The sequence below is a fragment of the Halichoerus grypus genome, chromosome 11, assembly GCF_964656455.1.
Source record: "Halichoerus grypus chromosome 11, mHalGry1.hap1.1, whole genome shotgun sequence".
NCBI classification, from domain to species: Eukaryota; Metazoa; Chordata; class Mammalia; order Carnivora; family Phocidae; genus Halichoerus; species Halichoerus grypus.
This window is the reverse complement of record NC_135722.1, coordinates 10,335,945-10,360,405: the sequence shown is the minus strand read 5'-3', so window position 1 is coordinate 10,360,405 and position 24,461 is coordinate 10,335,945. Positions and strand designations below refer to the sequence as shown.

General features: G+C 49.0%; 1 protein-coding gene across 1 annotated transcript in view; it reads left to right on the top strand.

Moving 5' to 3' along the window:
- The first annotated feature begins 5,951 nt into the window (after window positions 1–5,951).
- The window catches only part of CD6 (CD6 molecule), a 42,052-nt gene continuing 23,542 nt past the window's right edge, over window positions 5,952–24,461 (top strand). The window contains exon 1 of the mRNA XM_036110640.2: window positions 5,952–6,199. Coding sequence (XP_035966533.1) covers window positions 6,139–6,199 — 61 coding nt within the window. The 5' untranslated portion in view covers window positions 5,952–6,138. The remainder of the gene's footprint in view (window positions 6,200–24,461) is intronic.

The following is a 24,461-nucleotide window of genomic DNA, read 5'->3' as shown; positions in this document are numbered from 1 at the left end:
AAAGTAAAAAACTAGTCAATATTTTATGCTTCTGACAAATAATAGACCTTTCCAATTCTGCTCACTCCTTACTAATTCATGTCATTATCTTCTGGTTCCTTATTTTTATCTTGTTTTTTTTTTCTAGCCCCACAAATTAGACATTATTGTAATCATTGTATACCATCACTGCTTATTTAATTCACCTCCATGGTGACATATTTCTTTGCTCACCATTCCTACTTAAATCTTATACTTTCCTTCTGGGATTATTTTCCTTGTTCCTGAAGAACATCCTTTAAAATTTCCTTAGGTGAGGGTCTGTTACTACTCTCAATTTTTATCTGAAAATGATTCTGTTCAACCTCATTCTTTTTTTTTTTTTTTTTTTTCCGAGTCTGTAACAAAGCCGTTCTGGGTTTTTTTGTTTTTTGTTTTTTTGATTGAGGTATAATTGATATGCATCATATTAGTTTCAGGTATACAAGGTAATGATCTGACACTTGTATGCCCTGCGAATGATCACAAGAAGCTAATCACCCTTCACCACCATAACAAGTTACAAAAAAGTTTTTATCTTCCTTGTGACCAGAACGTCCAAGATCCACTGTCCTGGCGACCTTCATATATGTACCACGTTACCACTAACTGGGGTCACCTTGCTGCGCACCACATCCCTATGACCTGTGCATTTCATAACTGGAGTCTATACCTCCCGACCCCCTTCATGCATTTTGCCCAACCCCCAGCTGCCTCCCTCACCCCGGCAACCACCACTCTGTTCTCCATATCCATGAGTTTTGTTTTGTTTGCTTTGTTTTTAGATTCCACATATAAGTGAGCTGATATGGTATCTGTCTTTCTCTGTCTGACTTATTTCACTTAGCATAATAACACCCTCTAGGCCCATCCATGTTGTTGCAAATGGCAAGATCTCATTCTTTTTAATGGACGAGTAATAGTCCATTGGACATGTCTAGCACAATTTCTTTATCCATTCATCCATAGATGGACATCTAGGTTATTTCTGTATCTTGGCTTTGGTAAGTAATGCTGCAAAGAATATGGAGCTGCATATATTTTTTTGAGATAGTGTTTTCCTTTTCTTCAGATAAATACCCCAAAGTGGAATTGCTGGATCATATGGTATTTCTATTTTTAATTATTTAAAAAAAATTTTTTTTAAGATTTTATTTATTTGGGGCACCTGGGTGGCTCAGTCGTTGGGCATCTGCCTTCAGCTCAGGTCATGGTGTCAGGGCCCTGGGATCAAGCCCTGCATTGGGCTCCCTGCTCTGTGGGAAGCCTGCTTCTCCCTCTCCCACTTCCCCTGCTTGTGTTCCCTCTCTCACTGTGTCTCTCTCTGTCAAATAAATAAATAAAATCTTTAAAAAAAAAAGTTTTTATTTATTTATTTGAGAGAGAGAGTTAGCAAGAGAGAGAGCATGAGTGGGGAGGAGAGGGAGAAGCAGGCTCCCCATGAGCAGGGAGCCTGACACAGGGCTGGATCCCAGGACCTCGGGATCATGACCTGAGCCAAAGGCAGACACTTAACCGACTGAGTCACCCAGGTGCCCCTATTTTAAATTATTTGAGGAAACTCGATACTGTTTTCCATAGCGGCCGCAACAATTTACATTCCCAGCAACAGTGCACAAGGGTTCCCTTTTCTCTATATCCTCACCTGCATTTGTTATATTTTGTCCTTTTGATAATAGCCATTCTGACAGGTGGGAGGTAATACCTCATTGTGGTTTTAATTTGCATCTCCCTGATGATTAGTGATGTTGGGCATCTTTTCATGTGTCTGTTGGCCATTCAAATGTCTTCTTTTTCTTTTCAAATCCTCTGCCTATTTTTTAATCAGAATTTTTTTCTATTGAGTTGTATCAGTTCTTTACATATTATGGATATTAACCCCTCATTGGATATATGATTTGCAAATCTCTTCTCCCTTTCTGTAGATTGTTCAATCTCATTCTTAGAACATATTCGAGGTAGACTTACTTTCTTGGCACGTTGAGATGGTGTTCCATTGTCTTCCAGCTTCTATTGCTAACATGAAAAAGTTAGCTGTAAGTCTACTTTGTAGTTCTTTCTAGCAAGTAGCAATCTTGTTACCACAAGTGATTGGTGTAGATTTATTGATTGATATGTGTATGAAAACATTTTTATTCTTTTTTAAATTATTTCCCTCCCGCTCCCCAGTTTTATTGAGAGAGATTTCTTTTTATTTAACAGGTGGGGCGTGGGGAAACTTCTGGGATCTGAGGGCTATGTATTTCATCAGTTCTGGATTTGACCTATTCACCTTGTTCCATCCTCTGTGTCTCTTAACTTCTGTTTCATAGTCTTCTCTTAGACACTTTTTTGTCTCTCTGTGCGGCATTCTGGGTAAGTTCTTCAGACCTACTGTCCAACTCACTAGTTTTCTCTTTGGCTATGTTAGTCTGTTGCTTAATCTATCCATTGGATTGCTAGTTTTGAAGATTATATTTTTCATTTATGGAAGTACTATTTTTTTCCCCCAAATCTTCCTGGTCACTTAGTTCCTTATCTATAGTCTCTTGTTCCTTATCTACAGCCTCAATTACCAACTGTATTTTTTTAAGCATAAGAAACATCCTTATTTTATATTATGTACACCATAAGTCCAGTAGCTGAAGTGTTTGAAGGCCTGAGTCTGTTGCTTACTGCTTTGTGCAATTCTCACTTACAGTGCCTTGTTGTGATGGTTACTTTTATGTGTCAGCTTGAATGATCTGTGGGGTGCCCAGAAATCTGGTTAAACATTATTCTGGGTGTGTTTGTGAGAGTGTTTCTAGGTGAGATTAGACTTGAATCAATAGGTTGGGTAAAGCAGATTGCCTTCCCCATTGTGGATGGGTTTTGTTCAGTGAAGTCCTGAATAGGACAAAAAGGAGTAAGATAGAATTGTCTCTCTCTGCCTGTCTTCAGGTTAGGACACTAGTCTTCCCCCTGCCTTTTGACTCAGGCTCTGACTGGAATTTACACCATTGGTTTTCCCAGTTCTCTGGCCTTTGGACCTGAACTGAAGTGATACACTGGCTCCCCCTGAATTTCCAGCTCGCCAACTGAGATCTTGGGACTTTGTTTCCAAAATCACTTGAGGCAATTCCTTACAATATATTTCATATAGGGGCTCCTAGGTGGCTCAGCTGGTTGAGCATCCGACTCTTGGTTTTGGCTCAGGTCATGATCTCATGGGTCGTGGGATCAAGCTCCGCACTGGACTCCACACTCAATGGGGAGACTGCTTGAAGGTTCTCTCTCTCCACCCTCTCCAACACCCTCTCTTTCTCTCTCTCTAAAATAAATAAATCTTTTTTAAAAATCTCATATAAATTCCATTAATTCTGTTTCTCTGGAAAGCCCTGATTAATACACCTGTGTCCTGTGTTTTATTCTTTCTTTCTTCCTTCCTTTCTTTCTGTGCATGTGAGCTTATATTCCTGGGAACTTTTCTGTGGGAATTCTTTGAGACTTAAATTTAAGGTGAGTTACTTTATTTCAGAGAGGATTTTTGCATTTGTTTCTGCAAAGTGCCCTGGGAACTGCAATCTGCTTTATTATTTTTTTAAGATTGTATTTATTTATTTAACAGAGAGAGATAGCGAGAGAGGGAACACAAGCAGGGGGAGCGGGAGAGGGAGAAGCAGGCTTCCCGCTGAGCAGGGAGCCCGATGCGGGGCTCAATCCCAGGACCCTGGGATCATGACCTGAGCCAAAGGCAGACACTTAATGACTGAGCCACCCAGGCGCCCCATGCTATCTGCTTTAAATTCTCCTGTTGTTCTTTACTTGTTTGTGGTGGTGGTGTTTTTGCCTCACAAGTAGTGTGAATTCCCTCTCAGACCCAACTGCAGGTGGATTTGTGGTTAAGAGCATTTAGGGTTAGCATTTCCTTTTCTTCCACTCAGAGTCAATGCTGAGCCAAGTACATTCTCTGTCAGATCCCTTTGAGAGGTGTTTTCTTTCTTAGTTCATTCACTGTGGATGTTGTTTTTCATTGGTTTTGCTTTAGGGGGTAGGTTTCTGATTTTGCTTTTCATTTGCTCAGGCTCTAGGTTTCGTCTCATTAAACTGAAGTTCTTGGCCACCTGGGATCAGCAGGTACCTCAAGGCAACCTCCGCTTCTGCTCTCAATTATCTCTTTGGATTTGTGTTTTCTTGTCATTTTTGCCTCTGATAATTACTGTTACCTTCTTGCCACCTCAACTTTGCATTTTTAAAGATTTTTACAAATATTTTGTCCCCCTCCCTTTTTTTGGTGTTTTGTATCAGAAGAACTTTCGGCATATACTGCTTATCATATTGTCAGAAATGGAAATCTAGCCATCCTCTCTAGCACATTCAGCTGTGTTTCTTTTAGGATGCTGCTCATCAGCAGGAGACCTCTCCTTGTGTTCATCTTACCCTGGCCTGTGGTTGGGTCACGTGGGTTTGTGAGCTCCGTGCTCCTTGAGGGCAGGGATATGGTTTCCTGTCTTCACCTTCCACAGAGCCCATGCCAGAATTCCCCACACCAAAGTCTCCCTAAGTGTCAGTTGAACGGAAGTGAACCCAGGAGATGGAGGCCCCCATTGGCTGCCTGTGCTACCAGTGACCTTCCACAAGAGGGCAGCCTCCACTGGTGCCGGACTCAGGTCCACCCCCTAGGTCTGGGCAAGGTTTACGGTGGAGGGGCCTGGCTCTCTGTGGCTCCCAAACCAGCAACATCAGATGCCCCCTTGGACTGGGACCCAGTGGAGAAATCCTCCCCATTCCACAGATGGGGAAATGAAGTCGAATGGGGAGGAGGGAAGTGTCAGGCCGGGCCAGGTAAATCTGAGAGGTCACACAGAGAAGGGCTATAATGGAATCAATCTCCTCTGGACTCAATTTCTTAAAGGATACTGCTTATACAAGCAAATTAAGTTTTCTGTTCTTTCATTCACTCAACAACATTCATTCAGCATCTACAGTATGCCCCACAGGGAGTGCAGTGGTGAATTAAACACACTAGATCCCTGGGGCACCTGGGTGGCTCAGTCTGTTGAGCGTCCGACTCTTGGTTTTGGCTCAGGTCACGATCCCAGGGTTGTGAGATCCAGCCCTGACTCAGGCTCTGTGCTCAGTGCACAGTCTGCTTGCGATTCTCTCCCTCTCCTTCTGCCTCTCCCCCCACTCACGCTCTTCCTTGCCCCCCTCTAAAATAAATAAATAAAATTAAAAAAAATAAAAACCCACACTAGGTCCCTGCTTCCTTTAAAAAATAAAAACCCACAACCCAGCGTTTCCCCAGCAGCCCTGGCCTTTTGCTCCTGCTATTCCTTCTGGCCCTTCCAGAGGCCTTCTACCATCTCTGCATTTTGAAATCCCTGCTCAATCTTCCTGGACCAGCTGCCATGCCTGACTCTCCCTGAGGAATGAGCACCCAGCCCAGTGCCTGCAGGTGATGGTCCTGTAGCCTCCTGTGCCATCTCAGGGGACACTTCTAGCCTGTAAGGAGATGGGGAGACAAACCATCCCTCAGTCCCTTCTCCACTGATAATTCTCTGAAGGGAATCTGAGGCTCTCTCCTCTCAAAAGTGCAAGACCACACCCTCCTTCCTAACCATTAACACACCCAAGGACAAAGTACGTTTTGGGATTTTATCCCAGAAGAGCTGGATTTCCGTGGACTGGGACAGGCCGTGGGTCATGCATCCTCTCTTCTTACGTGTATTGGTTGAGCATCTACTATGTATCGGGTCTCCAGAAAGGAAGCATGCCCTCACTTCCCTTTTCCTTAGGACACAGTTGGAGGAAATGTGTGTGTGTGTGTGTGTGTGTGTGTGTCCTACTCTGTGACTCCTGGGGTTCAGCCAGGCTGGGTGGGCTCATAGCAGAGGCAGCTGGGCTCTCCCTCCCAACCCCTGTGATACCAGCCTGGCTTCCTGGAGACCAAAACCACAAGTAGAGCACAGAGGCGTAAGAGACACTCAGAGGCTGGGTTTGGTCACACGCATGTAAAGGAGTGTTCTCTCTCTTGCAGAGAGAAAGTTATAAACAGGAGGAGCAAAGGTCCAAGCGGGTGTGAGGAACACATAGCAACCACATCCCCCTCCTGGCCCCAGGATGGCCCTTCCCACTGGCAGGCACGCGTAGCAGTCAAAGATGGCCCCAGACATGTGGCTCCTCTCTACGATCATCGGATTGCTGACAGCAGCCCTCTCAGGTAGGGCCCCTTTCCCATCTCCTGCCACTCATGCTGGAGGACGTGGGTCCTGGCCTCTTGGCCCCCTTGCTGGTCATGTTCTCACTCACCTTCCTAGAGCCTTCTAGCCAGGACTGTCCCAGGGAGGCCCCAACTCTGTCAGCGGCGACTGGGGCCTGGAGAGGGTCCAGGAACCCCCTGGAGGGGCCAGGGTTGTGCCTGGACGGTGCTAGAAGACTCCCGGGCATGAGATGATGTGGGCAGCAGGCCTGGTGTCTCCTCAGTGGGCTCCCAGGGTCTGAGGAGGGAGACACTTCCCACCGTAGGTTCGGGAACTCCCCCAGCCCTATTTCTTGGCAACTCTCAGTAGGGAGCGGCCTGCCTTCCAGAAAGGTAGGACCACGGTGATTGTATTCCCGACCCAAAGCTGAGGCTCTGGACTCACTAGGCTTCTGCCATTCACGGTAGAACTGTCCAGACATAGACTGTCGGGGAAGCCAACGGGCACCGAGGACAGCCCGTAGCTCGGGTGCAGCCAGTAGGGGTAGTTTAGGGCACAAATGAGTGGGAAAGCGCTTCCTCCCCCACCCTGAGCTCCCCCTGGGCGCCAAGGCCCTTTCCGACCTGCGCGGGGGCATGAGGTGGCCAGAAAGTTTGGGGGCTGGCTGTGCTCATTGGATACTGTTGGCCTCTGCTGCATGCGGGGTCCAAGCTGGCAAGAACCGGGCAGGGGCCATCCTGCCTCTGTTGGGACCTCACAATTCGGGGATGGGGAGATGCATGGAAACAGAATTCTGGGCCAGGGAGTCTGGGCCCACCTGGCAGGCAAGATACCAAGTGCTTTCACTTCGCTTTCAGAAGGCGACCCAGAGAGGCCCCATCGGGAGGGGCATCCAAGCCGACTAGGAGAACTGGGAGACCTGGGGAGTTTTTTGGGGTGGGGGCAGCTCTTCTCTCTGCCTCTATCTGGAGGCACATGCTTCTGACCCCACACTGGTTCAGGGAAAGCCATTTAGCTCTGGGAGCGGGAAAGCGTGTGCCTTCGGCTCCATGTGGGGCGGCTTGGTTTCTCCTGCTCTGCCAAGAGCACCTGGACCTCAGCCACCTTCTGCCCCTGAGCTAAGACAGACAGACGGTCAGAGGGGCGTCCCTCCCACCACCACCCTCTGTCCTTTTCCATGAGGCCCAGCCACCAGCCTCGGCTCGGAAAAGTCTAGGAGGGAGAGGTCTGCTGGCCGGCCCCGGGGCCCCGGGGAACTGGCCTGGAGTGGTGCCTGACGGCAGCTGGGACCCCAGGGCCCCAGCAGAGCTCAGCAGGGTGAGATGAAGGGGCTCCTGGAGCCAAGGTCCGTACACCGAGTCCTTTTCATCCCCTCCTGACACTCCTGCCTGGCCCACTCCACTCCCAGTACAGATATTTACTTTGTGTTTCTAAAACTGCATTTATAGTCAATGGCCTCACTTGTTACTAATACTAGTTTTGAAAGGAAACTTTATGTCACTACTGTTAAGTGGAAAACTGGTATCATGTGTCAGAAGTACAAGGTGAAGGTAAGCATAAAAATAAGTGGGGATGGAAACCAATTTCTATTACGTGTTAGCAAAAAGTGGAAAGGATGCGGGGCGCCTGGGTGGCTCAGTCTTTAAGCGTCTGCCTTCGGCTCAGGTCATGATCCCAGGGTCCTGGGATCGAGCCCTGCATCGGGCTCCCTGCTCCGTGGGAAGCCTGCTTCTCCCTCTCCCACTCCCCCTGCTTGTGTTCCCTCTCTTGCTGTGTCTCTCTCTGTCAAATAAATAAATAAAATCTTAAAAAAAAAAAAAAAGTGGAAAGGATGCAAAGACCCTGGAGCCTGAAGCCTACACTTGTGCTCTCTGTTGAAGGGGGGATGGGGGACGGGGATAAAGACCCCTTGCCCCCAAGTTGTCATTTTCTCCTTGACTTTCCAGGGGGACTGAGAGCACTTGAGCAGAGAATAATTTCTCTGCCATGAGATTTCATAGCACTAAATGCTGCATCCTTAAAGCCTCGGAAGTGTCCCCCGATGGTGTCTGTCCTCCTGCTGAGAACCAGGGCCTGGCAGGACGGACATGCAGGCCAAAGGAAACTGTGCTCCAAAGCCCTAGGAGTGGGGCGGGGAGGGCCAGAGCGAGCGGATGTGGGGAGGCCGTTCCCCCCTCCCAACCCACCTGCCCGAGCCATCCTTCCCTCCACCCAGGTCCAGCAGACCCCGACCCCGGCAGAACCGGGCCCTCGGTGGGCAAGATGGACTCAGATCTGCTCCAGAGTTCTCCTAGGCAAAATCAGTGTGTGGGGCAGATCAGGTTGGGGAAAGGAAGTGAGGGCCTCCCAGGAGAGAAAGAAAAGGAAAGAAAGACAACAGAGAACAAGGAGGGAGGAAAGGGGGCTAGGAGAATGAGGCCCACGAGGGAGTTCCAGGGCCTTCTCCTTGAGAGCTGTGGAGCCCTGACGGGGTTATCAGGCTGTGCCCTGGGGCCATAGGCGGGTGCAGGCTGGCCCTCTGGGCCCCAGCAGTCCCGGCCAAGGCTTCCCCTCGCCTGCTCTCCTTTGCAGTCCCAGCGCCAGGCTCCATCCGGGGCCTCACACGGCTATTTCTCTGGCCTGGCTGGCCTGGATTCTGGGCTGTTCTCTCCTCAGGCTTGGGTGTGTGCTATTGAACGACCAGGGCAGGGACCACACTTTCCAATTCAGCTGGTGCTCCCTGGAGACCTGGGTCCAGGCCCAGTTTGTCCCCCTACCCTCCAGTTTTGTGCCTCAGTTTCCTGATCAGCCAACTGGGGACAAAGAGGCAGAGAGAATGAACTTGAAGCGCTTGACTGGGGAGGACGGGGTGGGGTCAGGAGACCGGAGTATTGCTTGGGCCCAGTCTCTAATTCACCATGCATTCTTCTCTGATCTGGTTTTTGCACCAGTGAAATTGGGTGCTTTGGGCAGAAAACCCCTCAGGGCTCGGTCAGATCTAACATTCTGTGTGCGAAATAGTAACAAATAACCCAACCTTTCCCCGAAGGGCCGTGCGGAGTTCCATCTGGCCCATGGTCGGTGAGGTCCTGGGGAGCTGCTTTCATGTACTAGGAAGGCCATTTGTGGTTACTCTAAAAAAAGCTTCTTAAACGAACAAATTTTTAAAAATCGGGTTTTGGGGGCGCCTGGGTGGCTTAGTCGTTGAGCGTCTGCCTTCGGCTCAGGTCATGATCCCAGGGTCCTGGGATCGAGTCCTGCATCGGGCTCCCTGCTCGGCGGGAGGCCCGCTTCTCCGTCTCCCACTCCCCCTGCTTGTGTTCCCTCTCTCGCTGTGTCTCTCTCTGTCAGATAGATGAAATCTTTAAAATAAATAAATAAATAAAAATAAAAATCGGGTTTTTCCCTTCACTTGTAAATTCAATATCCAAAAATCATTTTATTTATAAGTCCAATAATTTTTAACAGTGACTCTCAGGGAGCCTTTGATTAATATTTCATCAGATCAGGTCGAACGGAGTAAGCTTCCTTAAATAATAAATACCACTCACAAATGCACGTAATTGAGTGCCCTTAGATCTGTGATATCCCATACAGCGACCACCAGAATATGCATTTGAAACGTGGTAGTCTGAGCGCACAAGTGTTGGGAAGGTAACACAGAGCAGATTTTGAAGATGTGTTCAAAAAAAGAACATCAAGTATCTCATTAATAACTTGTTTATGCATTACGTGTTGAAACGGTATTTTGCATAGGTTGAGTTAAATACATTTTATTGTTACAATTAAGTTGGTCTATTCCTTTATGACTTGTAAAACGCATGGCCGCTAGAAAATTATAAATGACCTATGTGGCTTGCGTTATGTTTCCACCGGAGAACACTGCCTTAGATAATCTAAACTGCATCTACAAATTTAATGAATTTGATTCTCTTATAAATGCTTCAAATACCTCTAAGAAACAAGCCATTTCCAAGGATTTCAGAGAATACTTTCTGCTATAAAAAACTAACATTTAAACAGAGTGAATATTAAGTTCTCTTAAATATTCTAATAATGTTGACAGACATGGCCAAATTCTCTTAAATTTTTAAATTAAAATTTCAACTAAAGTCGGGCGCCTGGGTGGCTCAGTTGGTTAAGCGACTGCCTTCGGCTCAGGTCATGATCCTGGAGTCCCGGGATCGAGTCCCACATCGGGCTCCCTGTTCAGCGGGGAGTCTGCTTCTCCCTCTGACCCTCTTCCCTCTCGTGCTCTCTGTCTCTCATTCTCTCTCTCTCAAATAAATAAATAAAATCTTAAAAAAAATTTTTTTTTCAACTAAAGTCAATTACTCGGCCACACACATAAGAAATGCTAGCAGCCAAGTGTTCGTAAACATCACAGATCTAGGACTTACTGCACCAACACACAGCAATTGATCCACCTGACACTTAGCATAAATGTGTAATTACTGTGGGTTTCCATGTACTTCCACCATCTTTATTTTTAAAATTCTAATCTTCTTGGGCTTCAAAGCCACTTACCGAGAAGAAGAGGACTGTCCCAGAGCAGATAACTTGGATGATCCCCAGCAGATGGGGGTGGCTCTGTCTTAGTGGACTGCAATGAGGTCAGCTTTTTAATTGTTTTGCCGAAATGTAAGACAGGATTCCTATGTGCTGTTGATGGGTGTGCAGTGCGCTTTTGGATAGCCTCTGCCTTCCACTCAGGCTGGCCCCTCGACCCATGACCCCTGGACCCAAGTTCTACAAACCTAATTCTCAATGTCTCCCCCACCCTCAACCCAGAGGGCTTTACCACTTGATTGGATTTAAATGAAACAGATGTGTTTACGATTCTCTTCTTCTTTCCCTGCTGGCAAGACTGCAACTGATAGATGTATAAATAATGTATGACCGGCATTTGTACATTTCTCCCCGCTCAGTCTGGCTCTCTGGTTACAGGTCGATGACTGGTGGGGCCATTAGCCTGGCGGTCACCACTGTGGTGATGTGGGACAAGGCAGCTCCGAGGGTAACGTGGGTTATTACAGAGGGATCTAGAATGAGTAAGAAACACTGTCCACAGACTCCCGTCATTCGGTCTCTATTTATCGAGGCCTGCTCTGAGCCAGCCTCACTTTCTGATTGGAAAGCTCGGGAATTAAATGGGCCCCCAGCTGTTGGATTCCAAGGCTGAAGAATCAGCCGTCTTCCTGAGGGCAGGGAGGGATTAAGCAGGAGGCCCCAACTCAGGCTCCGGGACAGGGGCTTGGAGGAAAGACCAGGCCAGCTCAACAGCCATGAAACCACCAACCACCACCCGTGCCGATGCTCAGCCCTGCACTGAGCAGACCCTGGTGGGGCTGGAATCCCCAGGCCCACCTCCTCTCTACTCACTGTGTCCTCCAGACCCTCCAGCCCACCCTCGGCACTGCCTACCGCACCCCCCGCCCCGCCCCCGGCCCTTGGGGCCAGGGCGACCAGAGTTACTCAGGGCAGCACTTCCTGGGGGCCCTGGTTCCTGCCCCTACCCAGTGTTTGCCAAAGCTGCCATTTATCTGACAATTTACTTAATACTTTTAATTGATGTTTTAAAGTGTAAATACATTCATTTTTTAGAAAAAAACTTTATGTTCCTCCCTTAAAGATAGAGCCATTGTAAATCACCTAATGGTAGTTAATGGTGAAAATAAACATCATGGAAACAAAACAATGTCACGAAATTCAGATGTGTAGCTGCTTTCCCTTTGCTCAAACGGGAGGGTTTCTAGAAGTCAGGCATTAAGGACAAGTGCCCCGGGAGATTTTCTCCTTCAAGTAATCAGAAAGGCTGAAAGGGAAATACAGGGCATAACTTCCTTCACGTAGCTAATGTAAGACCATATCAGTGACCACGTAAACCATTTTTCAGACCTTCGGATATGTGCCTCACACTTTGGAAGCACTGATCCAGAGAAAGGACAATGGGAATAGACAATCTGTTCCCCTTACCGGACACAGCCTGGGGAAGCCTTCTGTTCACCTTCCCAGGGGACACCCTGGATATAGGGGCCCCATATCAGGCTGTCCCCAGACCCCCTGGGCAGCCCCTGGATTCCTGGTGAGCCTTGAAGTCGGGGATGGTGCCCAGATTCATGTCCCCCAATTTAGCTCTGGGAATCGAGCCCCTGCAGCATGGGGAGAAGGAACCTGGAGGAGGGGGGAGGTGGGAGTAGATTCTTAGAACTCACTGTGGCTCTCAATTGCTGGGTAATCTCGGCAGGCTCATTCCTTTCTCTGGCCCTAGTTTCTTCACTGGATAAATGGGCAAATTGAACACTAAAGACCCAACCGAAAAATCCTTGTACTTTATGTCTGTGCCTCAAGGTTATTACCGTTTGAGGAGCAGGGCTGTGGAGATCCAGCTGTTAGAAACCAGCCTGTGGGGACACCTGGGTGGCTCAGTTGGTTAAGCATCTGCCTTCGGCTCAGGTCATGATCCAGGGGTCCTGGGATTGAGCCCCATATCGGGCTCCCTGCTCAGCGGGGAGTCTGCTTCTCTCTCTCTCTCTCCCTCTGCCCCTCCCCTCTGCTTGTTCTCTCTCTCTCTCCCAAATAAATAAATAAAATCTTTAGAAAGAAAGGAAGGAAGGAAGAAGAAGAAAGAAAGAAAGAAAGAAAGAAAGAAAGAAAGAAAGAAAGAAAGAAAGAAAGGAAGGAAGGAAGGAAGGAAGGAAGGAAGGAAGGAAGGAAGGAAGAAAGAAAAAGAAAGAAAGAAGAAAGAAACCAGCCCCTGGTTGGGCACAACATGGTAACCCCAGCCAGCATCTGCCATGTGGAATCATGGACCCTGGCATCAGGCAGACTTGGGTTCTCAGTCCCAGCTCTGTGTGACCCGGGGTGATTTCTTAGCTTCTGTGTGCCTGCATGCTGCAAAAAACACCCACCTCGGGGTACTTGGGTGGCTCAGTCAGTCAAAATCTGCCTTCAGCTCAGGTCATGATCTGAGTCCTGGGATCGAATCCCACATCGGGCTCCCTGCTCAGCGGGGGGTCTGCTTCTCCCTCTCCCTCTGCCCCTCCCCACGGTATGAAAGTTAATTTAGATAATGCATTGGAAAGTACCTGAACATAGCAGTGCTTTAAAATGTTAGCTTTAAATGTGTTACAGAGCAAAGAAAAGGATCTTGTAAATGTGAATACAGGATTTAGTGGTTAACACGCAGTTTGCACATCGAGCTCGTTTACCCACATGACAACCCCATGTATAGGTGAGGAAAGCAGGGGTTGTCGAGGCTGAGAGACTGGCCCAAAGTCTGTAGCTAGTAAGGGTCAGGACTTCAGCGTAAGTGTCCCGACTGGCAGCTCTGACCAGGGAGCCTTGGAGTCTCCTAGAGAGGAGTGGCCTGGCTCGTCTCCCGGCTTGCTGCCTAGGGGGCTCCATGCAAATACAAGGCATCTCCCCCTGCTATTACAGCCCCCGGCTGCAAGCCGGAGGGGCCTCTGAGGGTCTGGGGTTTCCTGGAAAGCTTCTCGGGGACAGATGGGGTCAAATGGGGCTGCTCTCACCAAGGCCCAGCCCTCACGGGGTCTGCCCTGCACTTACCCCACGTACCTGGGCCAGAAATGAATGAGGGCAAAGCTAGAGAGGCGCCATGAGCCTAGGAAAAGCTTGCCCGGCCGGAAGCTTCATCTAGTTCCACTTATTGAGCACCTGCTGTGTGCCCAGCCCTGTAGGACAGTGAGATGTGAGATATGAAGGTTCGCCCTTGAACACTTGGAGCGTCGTGAGGAAGATGATAAAACACACACACGAGGGTCAGCCTGGGATAGGTGTGACGACAGGTACAATCCGATGACAGCCATAACTACGACCCACTGCAGGGCACTTACCATTCTCTGAGCAGCAGCTAGGCTGATCCTGTCCCGCCCTGACATGGGGGCAATCACCCCATTCTACAGGTGGGTCCACTAAGGCTCAGAAAGTTATGTATTTTGTCCCAGGCTGGTGGCTGGCGTGGAGTTTAAACCCATGTCTATAGGTCTCCAAAATCCACATTCCCCATCACGGGGCTACACTGCCTTCAGGAGCTGGGAGTCTGAGGAGGGAGAGCTCAGGCCTCCTGGAAACACGGGGCGGCTTCCCAGATGGGGAACCCGGATGTCTCAGGGGGCTAGACAGACGGAGGAGGCTGGCACAAAGTGTTAAAAATGAGTGCACGTAAAAACTGCTGAGGTCTGAGTAAAGTGTATATAGGCTAGTTAGTTTGTGTTGCATCAGTATGAACTTCCTGGTTTTGGTAATTTACTCTAGTTAGTTACCTAATACGGCACTATCAGGGGAAGCCGGGGCGATAGGTACATGGGCCTTCTCCCTGCTGTTTTGCAACTTCTTGTGAGTCTGTGATTTCAAGATAAAAAGGTTGGGGGGGGCAAGGATTCCAGGCAGAAGGACTGATTTGAGCAGAAGCCTGGAGGTCGGACAGGCAAGGCAAAAAGCCCCAAGGGGCTGGCTGCTGGGAGGGGCTGACCAGCGGCCCTGCTGGCCCCAGAGGGCACGTTTTCTTCCTCCTGACTCACCTGCACTGCTGTGTGAGGAGGATTCGATGAGCTCAGAGTCGTGAAATGCCAAGCACAGTGACTGGCCCGCAGAAAGCACAAGCATAAACCGTACACTTCAGGAGGTTAGCTGAGCAATCGCAGGGGTAACGGCCTCCCGGACCACACTCTGTAAATTCGTAAGTCATGTGAGGACTAGGACATGGGAGTTATTACCTCCATTTTACTGATGAAGTTGCTGAGGCTCAGAGAGGGGAAGGGACTTTTCCTAGGTCACACAGCTAATAGATGCACAGCTGGTAGATCGTTGACTTGACCTTATGACTCCTAATCCATGTTCTTTCCCAGCCCTGGAGAATAGGCAGGGCTTGGACCACGGACCCCATCCACCTCAAGATTTCTCAGGGAAGGTCTCCCCATTCTCAGGAGACTTTTCATCTCACCCACTGCCAGATTCACTATCATGGAACCGGGATAAAACAAAACAAAACAAAACAAAACCTTGAAGCTACTTGTGAGTCAGAAGTCACTTCCTGGATGAGTACCCTCTCTGAGCCTCAGTTTCCCCGGCTGTAAAGCAGGGTTGATGGAAACCTCCAGAACACAGGTCTGGGATGAGCTGCCATGAGATGTTGGCTATGAAGTACTTGGGGAAATCTGGGGTTCCTTGGGGGTGCCAAAGAGCCCCACGGCCATAACTGCTGCCGGGCCTGGGGCCACGCAGGAGCTCACGGGGACAGCAGAGAAAGAACAGAGGGAAGCCCCAGTTTCCGCCCATCATTTTGTAGATCCCTGTGGCTTGACTGCCTTCTGCCAGAAAACGGCCGCCAAGGGAGCCTCCGAGAGGCCAGCCTCAGCAGGGAAGCAGCACGGAGAGAGAAGCCGTAGGGCCCTGGGGAGATGTGGACTGGGATCCCATAATAGGAAAGTGATCCCCTTGCTTTCCCCTGGCCTCCACCTGTGTTAGGAGGTGGCGGGGCACATTAGAAGCTCCACCCTATGTTTCCAGGCTTCCTCCAACCCCTCCATCATGGCCGAGCTGGGCTGGGCTCTCCGGGCGGTGCTGACAGATGCCCAGGGAGTCTACGCATGGGGCTGGCGGCCACAGGCTGTGTGAGCGAGGAGCTGGGGGCTTCTCAACATGTCTTGGGGCTCTCACCTGAGCACCCCACTTCTAATCTGGAAGTCACCTGCTGAGCGCTGAGCAAGGGAGGACACGGAGGTGAAGTCACTGTGTCCTCACAGCTACACACAAAGCCAAGCACAGCTTTGGCTTTTATAGAAGCACAAACTGATAGTCGGAGAGCTCGAGCCGTGTAGCCAGTTGCTGTCGGAATTGGGACCAGAGTCACTTTCTGGTCACTGTGTCCCCCGCCACCCCGCTGCCTCTTTCGAAATGGAGCTTGGTGGGGGGAAGGATTTTATCTATGCTTTAGTATAAATTTTGGTAGGGTGCTCACCTTGTCTGGGAGGAGTGCATGGGAGCTGGGCCGGGCCGGGGACAGAGGTGGGAAACCACCACGCCCTGGACAGGGAGGAGGTCCATCCCCCACTCTGCTCGGGGAGATTCACTTTCCCCTCCTTCCATCAGCTAAACTAAAGTAAAGGCACTCTCCAAATGAATTAAACTCCTTGGAGAAATGTGCCACACTCTGCAGACAGGATTCTAGAAATTTCATGACAGTATCTGGGCTGGAAGAAACGCCAGAGGGCCATGATCTACTCCTATTTGTCAGAGGAGAAAACCGGGGTACAGAGTAGGGGGTGACGCCCGAGCTCACGGAGCCGGGGTGGGCAGCCCGGTGGGTGAGGGCGGTAGCGGGGGTCCTGCGCTCTCTCAGCCTCGGGCGGTGGTCCACCGTGGTCTGAGGGGAGCACAGGTGACCAGGGCTCTGAGATGTCAGCTTGGCAAAGTGAGGAGCTGGCTTCCTACACGCACTCTTCCTGCACACTTCCGTGGCGACCCCGTCCTCAGCCTCTGCCTTCTTTTTCTCTCAGGTTTTTTTTCTCCCAACATTTTATTTCAACATAATTTCAGACTGGCTGAGAAGTTGCAAGTTCCATATGCTCTTCACTCAGATTCCCCAACTGTTAACATTTTACCACAATTGCTTTACATTTTCTCAGCCTACCCATTTTTTGGTCTGTCTATCTCTTACTTTTGGCCTGAATCATTTGAGAGTAGGTTGTAGACATAAGGTCCCTTTCTCCTAAATACTTCATCAGTCTGTCTTTTTTTTTTTAAAAAAGGACATTCTCTGATCTAACCGTGATATACAGGTCAAAATGGGGTAGTTGACGTCAATACAACATTATAGATAATCCACAGACCTTTTTCAGATTTTGCCAATTGTTCCAATAATGTCCTTTAAGGCAAAAGAAAATTCTAGTTGGGGTACCATGCTTTATTCCTGTCTCTCTTTATTTTCCTTTAATCTAGAACATTTTCTCAGATTTTCTTTCTCTTTCATGACATTGATTCTTTTGAAGAGTATAGTCCAGTTATGCTTTTTTTTTTTAAGATTTTATTTATTTATCTGAAAGAGAGAGTATAAGCAGGGACGGGGGGTGGGGAAGCAGAGGGAGAAGCAGACTGCTCACTGAGCAGGGAGACCGACGCAGGGAGCCCGATGCAGGGCTCGATCCCAGGACCCTGGGATCACGACCTGAACCGAAGGCAGATGCTTAACCAACTGAGCCACCCAGGCGCCCTGATAGTCCAGTTATTCTGTGTAATGACCCTAGTCATGGTTGGTTTGATGATTCCTCACGAGTGGTCATACCTCCTGCGGCGGGAATAGAACAGAAGTGCTTGGTGTTCTCAGTGGGTCGTAACAAGAGGCCCGCCGAATCAGCTTGTCCCATCTTGGTGTTCTAATTTTGATTGCTTGGCTAAGGTGATGTCTGCTAGGTAAAGGGGCTCTTTTCTTCTTTGTAACCAATATGTATCTTGTGGGCAGGTTCTTTGAGACTATGTAAAAATTTTAGCCCCCCTCAAACCTTTACCCACTAGTTTTAACATGATTGATGATTCTGGCCTGAACTGGTTATTATCACCACCGTTTCTGGATGGTTATGTTATAACTCCATCACTCCTTCTACAAGTTTAGTCACTGACTTGGCTGTCTTTGCTGGTTCAGGGGTTAGTAGCCGATTGGCTCAGTGCCTGGAAGGCTGGAGTTGATGAGCCCATCAGGTTAAGCCTCTGGCAGCCGCCATCCTCCCGGCAAAGCCTCAGACTTCAAGGAGCTTCTATTTTAGTGGGGAAAATAGAGAAATAAGCAAGCATGTTTTATTTTTATTTATTTTTATTTTTTATTTATTTATTTTTATTATTATTATTTTTAATTTTATTATGTTATGTTAGTCACCATATAATACATCATTGGTTTTTGATGTGGTGATCCACGATCCATTGTTTATTTTTTATTTTTTAAGATTTTATTTATTTATTTGACAGAGAGAGACACAGCGAGAGAGGGAACACAAGCAGGGGGAGTGGGAGAGGGAGAAGCAGGCTTCCCGCTGAGCAGGGAGCCCGATGTGGGGCTCGATCCCAGGACCCTGGGAACGTGGCCTGAGCCGAAGGCAGACGCTTAACAACTGCGCCACCCAGGCGCCCCTGAGCAAGCATGTTTTAAAACAGTCTCATATCAGAGAGAAATATGTGCAGCAAGGGAAATAAAGCAAAGCAAGGCAGACGGAGAGTGAGTGGGATGGGGGTCCCGGTAAGGCCTCTGGAGGCATTTGAGCAGAGACGTGAATGATGAGATTAACCTGGAATCCTGAGAGATCGAGAGATCAGGGAGAAGGACTTTCCAAGTGGAGGGAACACAGGCGTGAAGGCCCTGAAGTGGAACGGTTGATGGACGTGCTGGAGGAGACTGCCGAGGGGGAGGGAGAGCAGAGGAGATGGAGGTGGGCAGGCTGCAGGTGTTGGGGAGCACCACTCACGTAGGGGCTTGGAATGAACCCACAGGAAATGGGAAATCATCAGAGAGTTTTATATATCAAAGGACGTGATCTGATTCGCCTTTATGCATATACAATTATTTAACAACCCTTGTCTATGATCAACTCCGTATTTAAACCTAAGTCAGTTTATTTAAACCTAGAAATCTTCTATCACCATCATGCATCTCCAACAAATATTACTTCAGTAAATAGAATATGCCCATATAAACAAAACACTGAAAACACAGTGGCATTAAAGAGCCTGCTACCCAAGCCTAGGTCACTCTCCCCTTACGCAGAGTGTTGGGTGTTCAAGGCTGAGCAGCACCACCCCACACTTGTAATCCCAAGCCCTGATGAGCAGCAAAAAGACGAATCCACTTGCTGTGGGATTTAGTACTATTTGATATCCAATCTTAAATTGTCTGGTTTGGGAAACGATGTGCTGGTGGCAGGGTCAGGTGGGTGGGGGCAGCAGGGACAGAGGGGGACAGCGCTGTGATGGAGGGAAGTGCAGTCTGCGGAGCACCCTCAAACCAGGAGCAGTCAGAGGCCAGAGAGCTGCCTCCCACTCCGGCAGTCAGACCCCAGCTGGCCCAGTTGGCCCATTTTAGCACGGAGAAAGTGAGGCCCCCAAAAGGAACAGGGACATACCCAAGGTCCTAATAATGGCTGATGTCAATTCTACCCTCTTTCCTTGTCCCTCCCACCCAAATCCAGCTGAAAATTCACACCTGCCGTACACATTCGTCATCCTTATTGTAAAAACGTTCTCACAACCACATGAAAAGAAATCTCACCCAACTCGGCCTTTCATTCTGGGAGGAGGGAGTTTGCAAGTCCCCAGAGCGATGTGGGTGTTTAGTCTCAGCATGAGGGCGGGTGTGCGGAGGGGCATCGTGCGGGCTTTGATCGGTCCTTGTCAGGGTGGCTGTGAGAACATGGACTCCGGGCTCTGGGAGGCGAGCATTTGATTCCAGGCTCCAGCACCTTCTCTGTGGCTCTGGGCAAGTTCCTGAACCCTCCCGAGGGAAAACAGGCACACCCGAATGCCAGCTCCTCTGTTCTTACACTCTAGATGGGCTTTACGCCCTCCCTGAAGATCCTCACAGACCCCTTCCAGCCACCTGCCCGTGTGCGGGCGGTCTCGGGTCCAGCCATGTCAGCATAAGCCGTAAAACGGTCCCAGGCAGCACTTGGGGGGTCAGACTCTGGCCCTCTGGAAGTGAAGGAGGGGCTCAGGCATGTACCTTGTGAGTTTCCCTCTTCTCCCTCCCAGAATCCCCTAAATGCTCCCATGGGCTCTCCCCAGCCCCTGCCTCTTACAGGCAACCTTTGTTACAGGAATGGGTGACTCAGTTTTCTAGAGCTACCATAACTCAGGACCACAGGTTGGTGTGTGAGCAACAGAAATGTATTGTCTCAACCTCTGGAGGCTGGAAGTTCAAGATCAGGAGGTCGGAGGGTTAGTTCCTTCTCAGGCTGTGAGGGAGTGTCTGTTCCAGGCCTGTCTGGTAGCTTCTGGTGATTGCTGGCTTTCTTTGCCTCTCCTTGGCTTATAGAAGCTCCATTCCCATCTCTGTCTTCATGTTCACATGGCATTCTTCCTATGTGCATACACCTGTGTCCACATTTCCCCTTTTCATGAGGACACCAGTCCTATTGGACCAGCGCCCACCCTAGTGACCTTATTTTAACTTGATTACCTCTGTGAAGACCCTCTCTCCAAATAAGGTCACATGCTTAGGTATTGAGGTTAGGACTCCAACATATCTTTTTTGTGAGACACAATTCAATCCATAGCTCTGTGTGTGTGTGTGTGTGTGTGTGTGTGTGTGTGTGTGAGTGTGTGTGGCTCGGGGGTGGAATTTCTGGGTCATGACTACGGAAATGTTTTCTTTTTTCTTTTTTTTTTTTTTAAAGATTTTATTTATTTATTTGAGAGAGAGAGAATGAGAGACAGAGCGCATGAGAGGGAAGAGGGCAGAGGGAGAAGCAGACTCCCTGCCGAGCAGGGAGCCCGATGCGGGACTTGATCCTGGGACTCCAGGATCGTGACCTGAGCCGAAGGCAGTCGCTTAACCAACTGAGCCACCCAGGCGCCCCTGGGAATGTTTTCTAAAGTGGTTGTCCTGACTATGCTGCCCCCAGCAATGTACAGAGTCCCTGCTGACCTCCATTCTCAACAGTATTACCCCACGACTTAGCTGTGGACAGTCTAGTAGGTATCAGGTAGTATCTCCCTGTGGCCCTACTTTGCATTTGCCTGATGACTGTGAGGCTGGATACTTGCTGTAAGTTTATGGCTCTTGTGTGTTTTCTCTACCGTGAAATGCCTCTTCTGGCTGTTTGCCCATTTTTCTATTGCCTGCCTTTTCCTTATTGATTTATACACAAGCTTCCTTTTGGAGGAGGATTTCCATTAGGAAAGGTGAGGAGAGGGGAAGAGGAAAGGGGGGTTAGGGCAACTTTTCTGGCCTTAAATTTGGAGGACTGACCCGCACAGTTACTCTTTCAGCGGAGAAACAGAAAACCACGTTGAGTCCTCTGTCTCTTTCTGGAATCCGTGGGGCCAGGTACAATTCAGAATCTGCGATGTTTGGATTTCAGAAAGGGGACAAGGTGCCCTTTTGTAGACTTTGTAATGTCACAGGAAGGGCCTGGCCAGGCACTGGAATCAAATACGTTAATATTTCTGCAGCAAAATGTATGATTTTCCACACCATGTGGAATAAACAAAGACTATGAACACCTTGCATCAGGTCAGGTCAGGTGTTGCCACCAACAGAGTTATGAAAACACTTTCAGTTTGGGGGTCTCTGGGGCTTTCAAATTGCAGTAAGGGATTGTGCATGCAAACTTTTAAGTCGGGCCCTGTGGTGCCCCCTTTCTCGGCTAATCCCTTGATTGCTCCACGAAGGTGATATTACCATCACCATTTATGTGGAGAAAGATCGTGGAAGCTCAGAGAGGTTAAGAAATACAGATCCTGGATTTGGACTCACATCAGTCAGACTCCAAAGCTCACACGCCTCCAACTTTGCTGCTGTGTCTTCCCCAACCCTTTGGGGGTGACTTCTTGGCTTCTCTGCTCCCCAAGGCTCTGGAGTTTGAAAACAGAGTCACAATTCAGAGGAATGGATTGGGAGGGCGGAATGCAGCTAGGAGTGAGTAGGTGGGAGGTCAGTTGGCTGAGCCAGACCCTCAGCCCAAAGCAGTGGGTGCTGGTGGCCAGAGCCTGGGATGCTCACCTCAAACGTCTGCAGAACTTCCCAAGTGTCCATCATGCTTTGGTACTGATCAAACATTCAGCCAGGTCTCTACTCACCCTGGATTGAAGCCTAAGGCTTGACACCATGGGGAGAGGCACTGACCAGAGATTTTAGTCATCACTGGGGCAGAGGCTGAGAAAGCAACAAGTCTTCCCAGTATTTAAATCAGGGCTTGAGTACCTTTGCAGAGAATGGTGGGGAAGTCCCGTGATGCTAGGCCACTGGCAGGGAGAACAAGGGGTGTACAGAGAATGATGGGTCACTGCTGCCCTTGGCCGTCTCTCCTCCTGGTCTGCTCACCTCTGGAAATTTGCAGGTTAGGTCTCCCAGGTTGTCTAAGGCTTGGATAGCTCTTTCTCTCCATCACTTTCTCATCCCTGAGAACTCCTACTCATCCTCTAAGACCCCTTCTAATTGTCCCCTGCTCTTTGGACTCAAAGTTATTCCCTCCCACCTCTACTTTTCCCAGAGCCCTTTGCTCTGACCCCTGGGATAGCCATTGGACCCGACTATAATCAGCCATGAGTACATCTGTGTCCTCCACCACGGCTGGGGCCTGGCATGGAGTCTGACCGAGAGTGAAGAATGAATGAAGGAATGAATGAATGCACCTTCTTGGCTAAGGGTTAAGATAGGTGGAAACGTTGGAAGGACTTTCGAGCCACCTCAAAAGCACCCTGCATGTGACTTGTGGAGGAGAGCATGGGGCGACCATGAGGCCTGGTGTCTAAGAATGTGGGCTTGGATCGGAAGTCATGTTCTGTCCCCCGCCCCTGAGATGTTCTGGTCCCAGCCTGAAGTCATCGGCTTGGGAAGGGCCTGGTTCCTTCCTCAGAGGAAGGCTGATGAGTTCCAGCAGCTCTGGGTGCCTGATATTAGGGGGGCCCTTGTCTTAAGGGGGCTCTAGGCCACCTCTGGAAGTGTTAGCCCCACCCCTAGGAGTCAGGGGGATTTTCATCCTGTGCCCACACTCGATCTTCATTCACCCAGAAACTGCAGCTCCAACAGCTCTCAGAGACTCAACCAGAGTCGCTCCTGAGAGCCAGTGGGTGGGGACAGGTCCCCTGGAAAGCCCTGTGTGGCCCAGCAGGGTTTTGGCTTTCACTGAAACTGGAAACCCAGTCCTGCTCCCCTGCACGGGGGCCAAGCTCTGGGGGATTTTATTCTTGAATTTCACTCCAGCTTAGCACACTAACCCCTGTCCTGCCTCCAGGCCTCTGCTCGTGCTGTAGTCCCCACCCAGAATGCCCTTCTGCCTCCTCGCACTGAGGCCGCCTGCAGTAGGGGAAAGAGTGAATATGGGGGACAAACTTGGATTTGAATTCTGGGTCTGTCAAGTCCAAGCTTTGTGACCTTGGGCTAGTAACTTCATTTCTCTGAACCTCTTCGACAGGAAAATGGGTTTCATGGTAATGCCCTCCTCACTGGGCTGTCACGAGGATTCTGTAGAAACAATGTCTATAAAACACTTGACACAGAGGAAATCCTTGGTAATTGTGGGTCTGTTCCCCTTGCCCCTGTGAAACACTCCTTGACCATCAAGGCCTGGCCCAAAGATCCCCTCCCCTGCAGTCACTTCCCGGACTTTCTCTCCTCTGGGTTCCTTGAGGACACCCTTCATGCCACCAGAGAGACGGGAGTTGAGCCAGCTCTTGACGCCTGGGCCTCCAGGCTGGGCTCTGGGCTGCAGGCCGGCCGGGAGCTCCCTCACCTCCACCTTCCCGCAGTAGAGCCCAGAGAGGGTCTGGCCATGACACCATCCCGGAAATGTTGGTGGAGGTGAGGTGAGTTACAGAGACTTCTACTAAAAATAATGGTAACTAGAATTTGTTGAGCATTTACTCTATGTCCCGAGGTATTTATCAGGTGGCAATTAAGGCAGCCCAGGAAACCCTCTGTCTGGTTCAAATCCTGCTTTGCCTCTTATGAGTCCTGTCCTTCTAGAAAGTTCCTTAATCTCTTAGACCCTAAATTTCCCCATCTGTAAAATGGGGACAGTAAGAATACCTTTGTCTGAGCATTATGAAGGAGATGAGAGAATTGACCACTATTAAAAACCCATGTAGGCGCACAAGAATCATTCACAAGTGGCATTGATATGACTTGAGCAATTTATAAAGGTTTTTCACCTATCTTGTCTTTAAAAAGACCAACTGTTGTTTTTATTTTCATCACTAAAATTATATATAATACAAAAGTTACCGAATTTAGAAAATAATTTCGAAAATAAAGAAAAAAAAACCACACCTGTCATTTAACTGGTAACTATTGTTACTATCCTGTTAAGGAATCTTCCAGATATTTTGTTAGAGAGGAATATTACACACATATAGAAATGAACTGAGAGTGTTTCAACAATCCCTAGGCATCCCCACCGCCCTCATTTAAGAAATGTTTACATTAAAAAAACAAGAAATGTTTACATTTTTTAAAAGACTTTATTTATTTGTCAGAGAGAGAGCGAGCTCAAGCAGGGGGAGCTGCAGGCAGAGGGAGAAGCAGGCTCCCCGCTGAGCAGGGAGCCCGATGTGGGACTCGATCATGACCTGGGATCA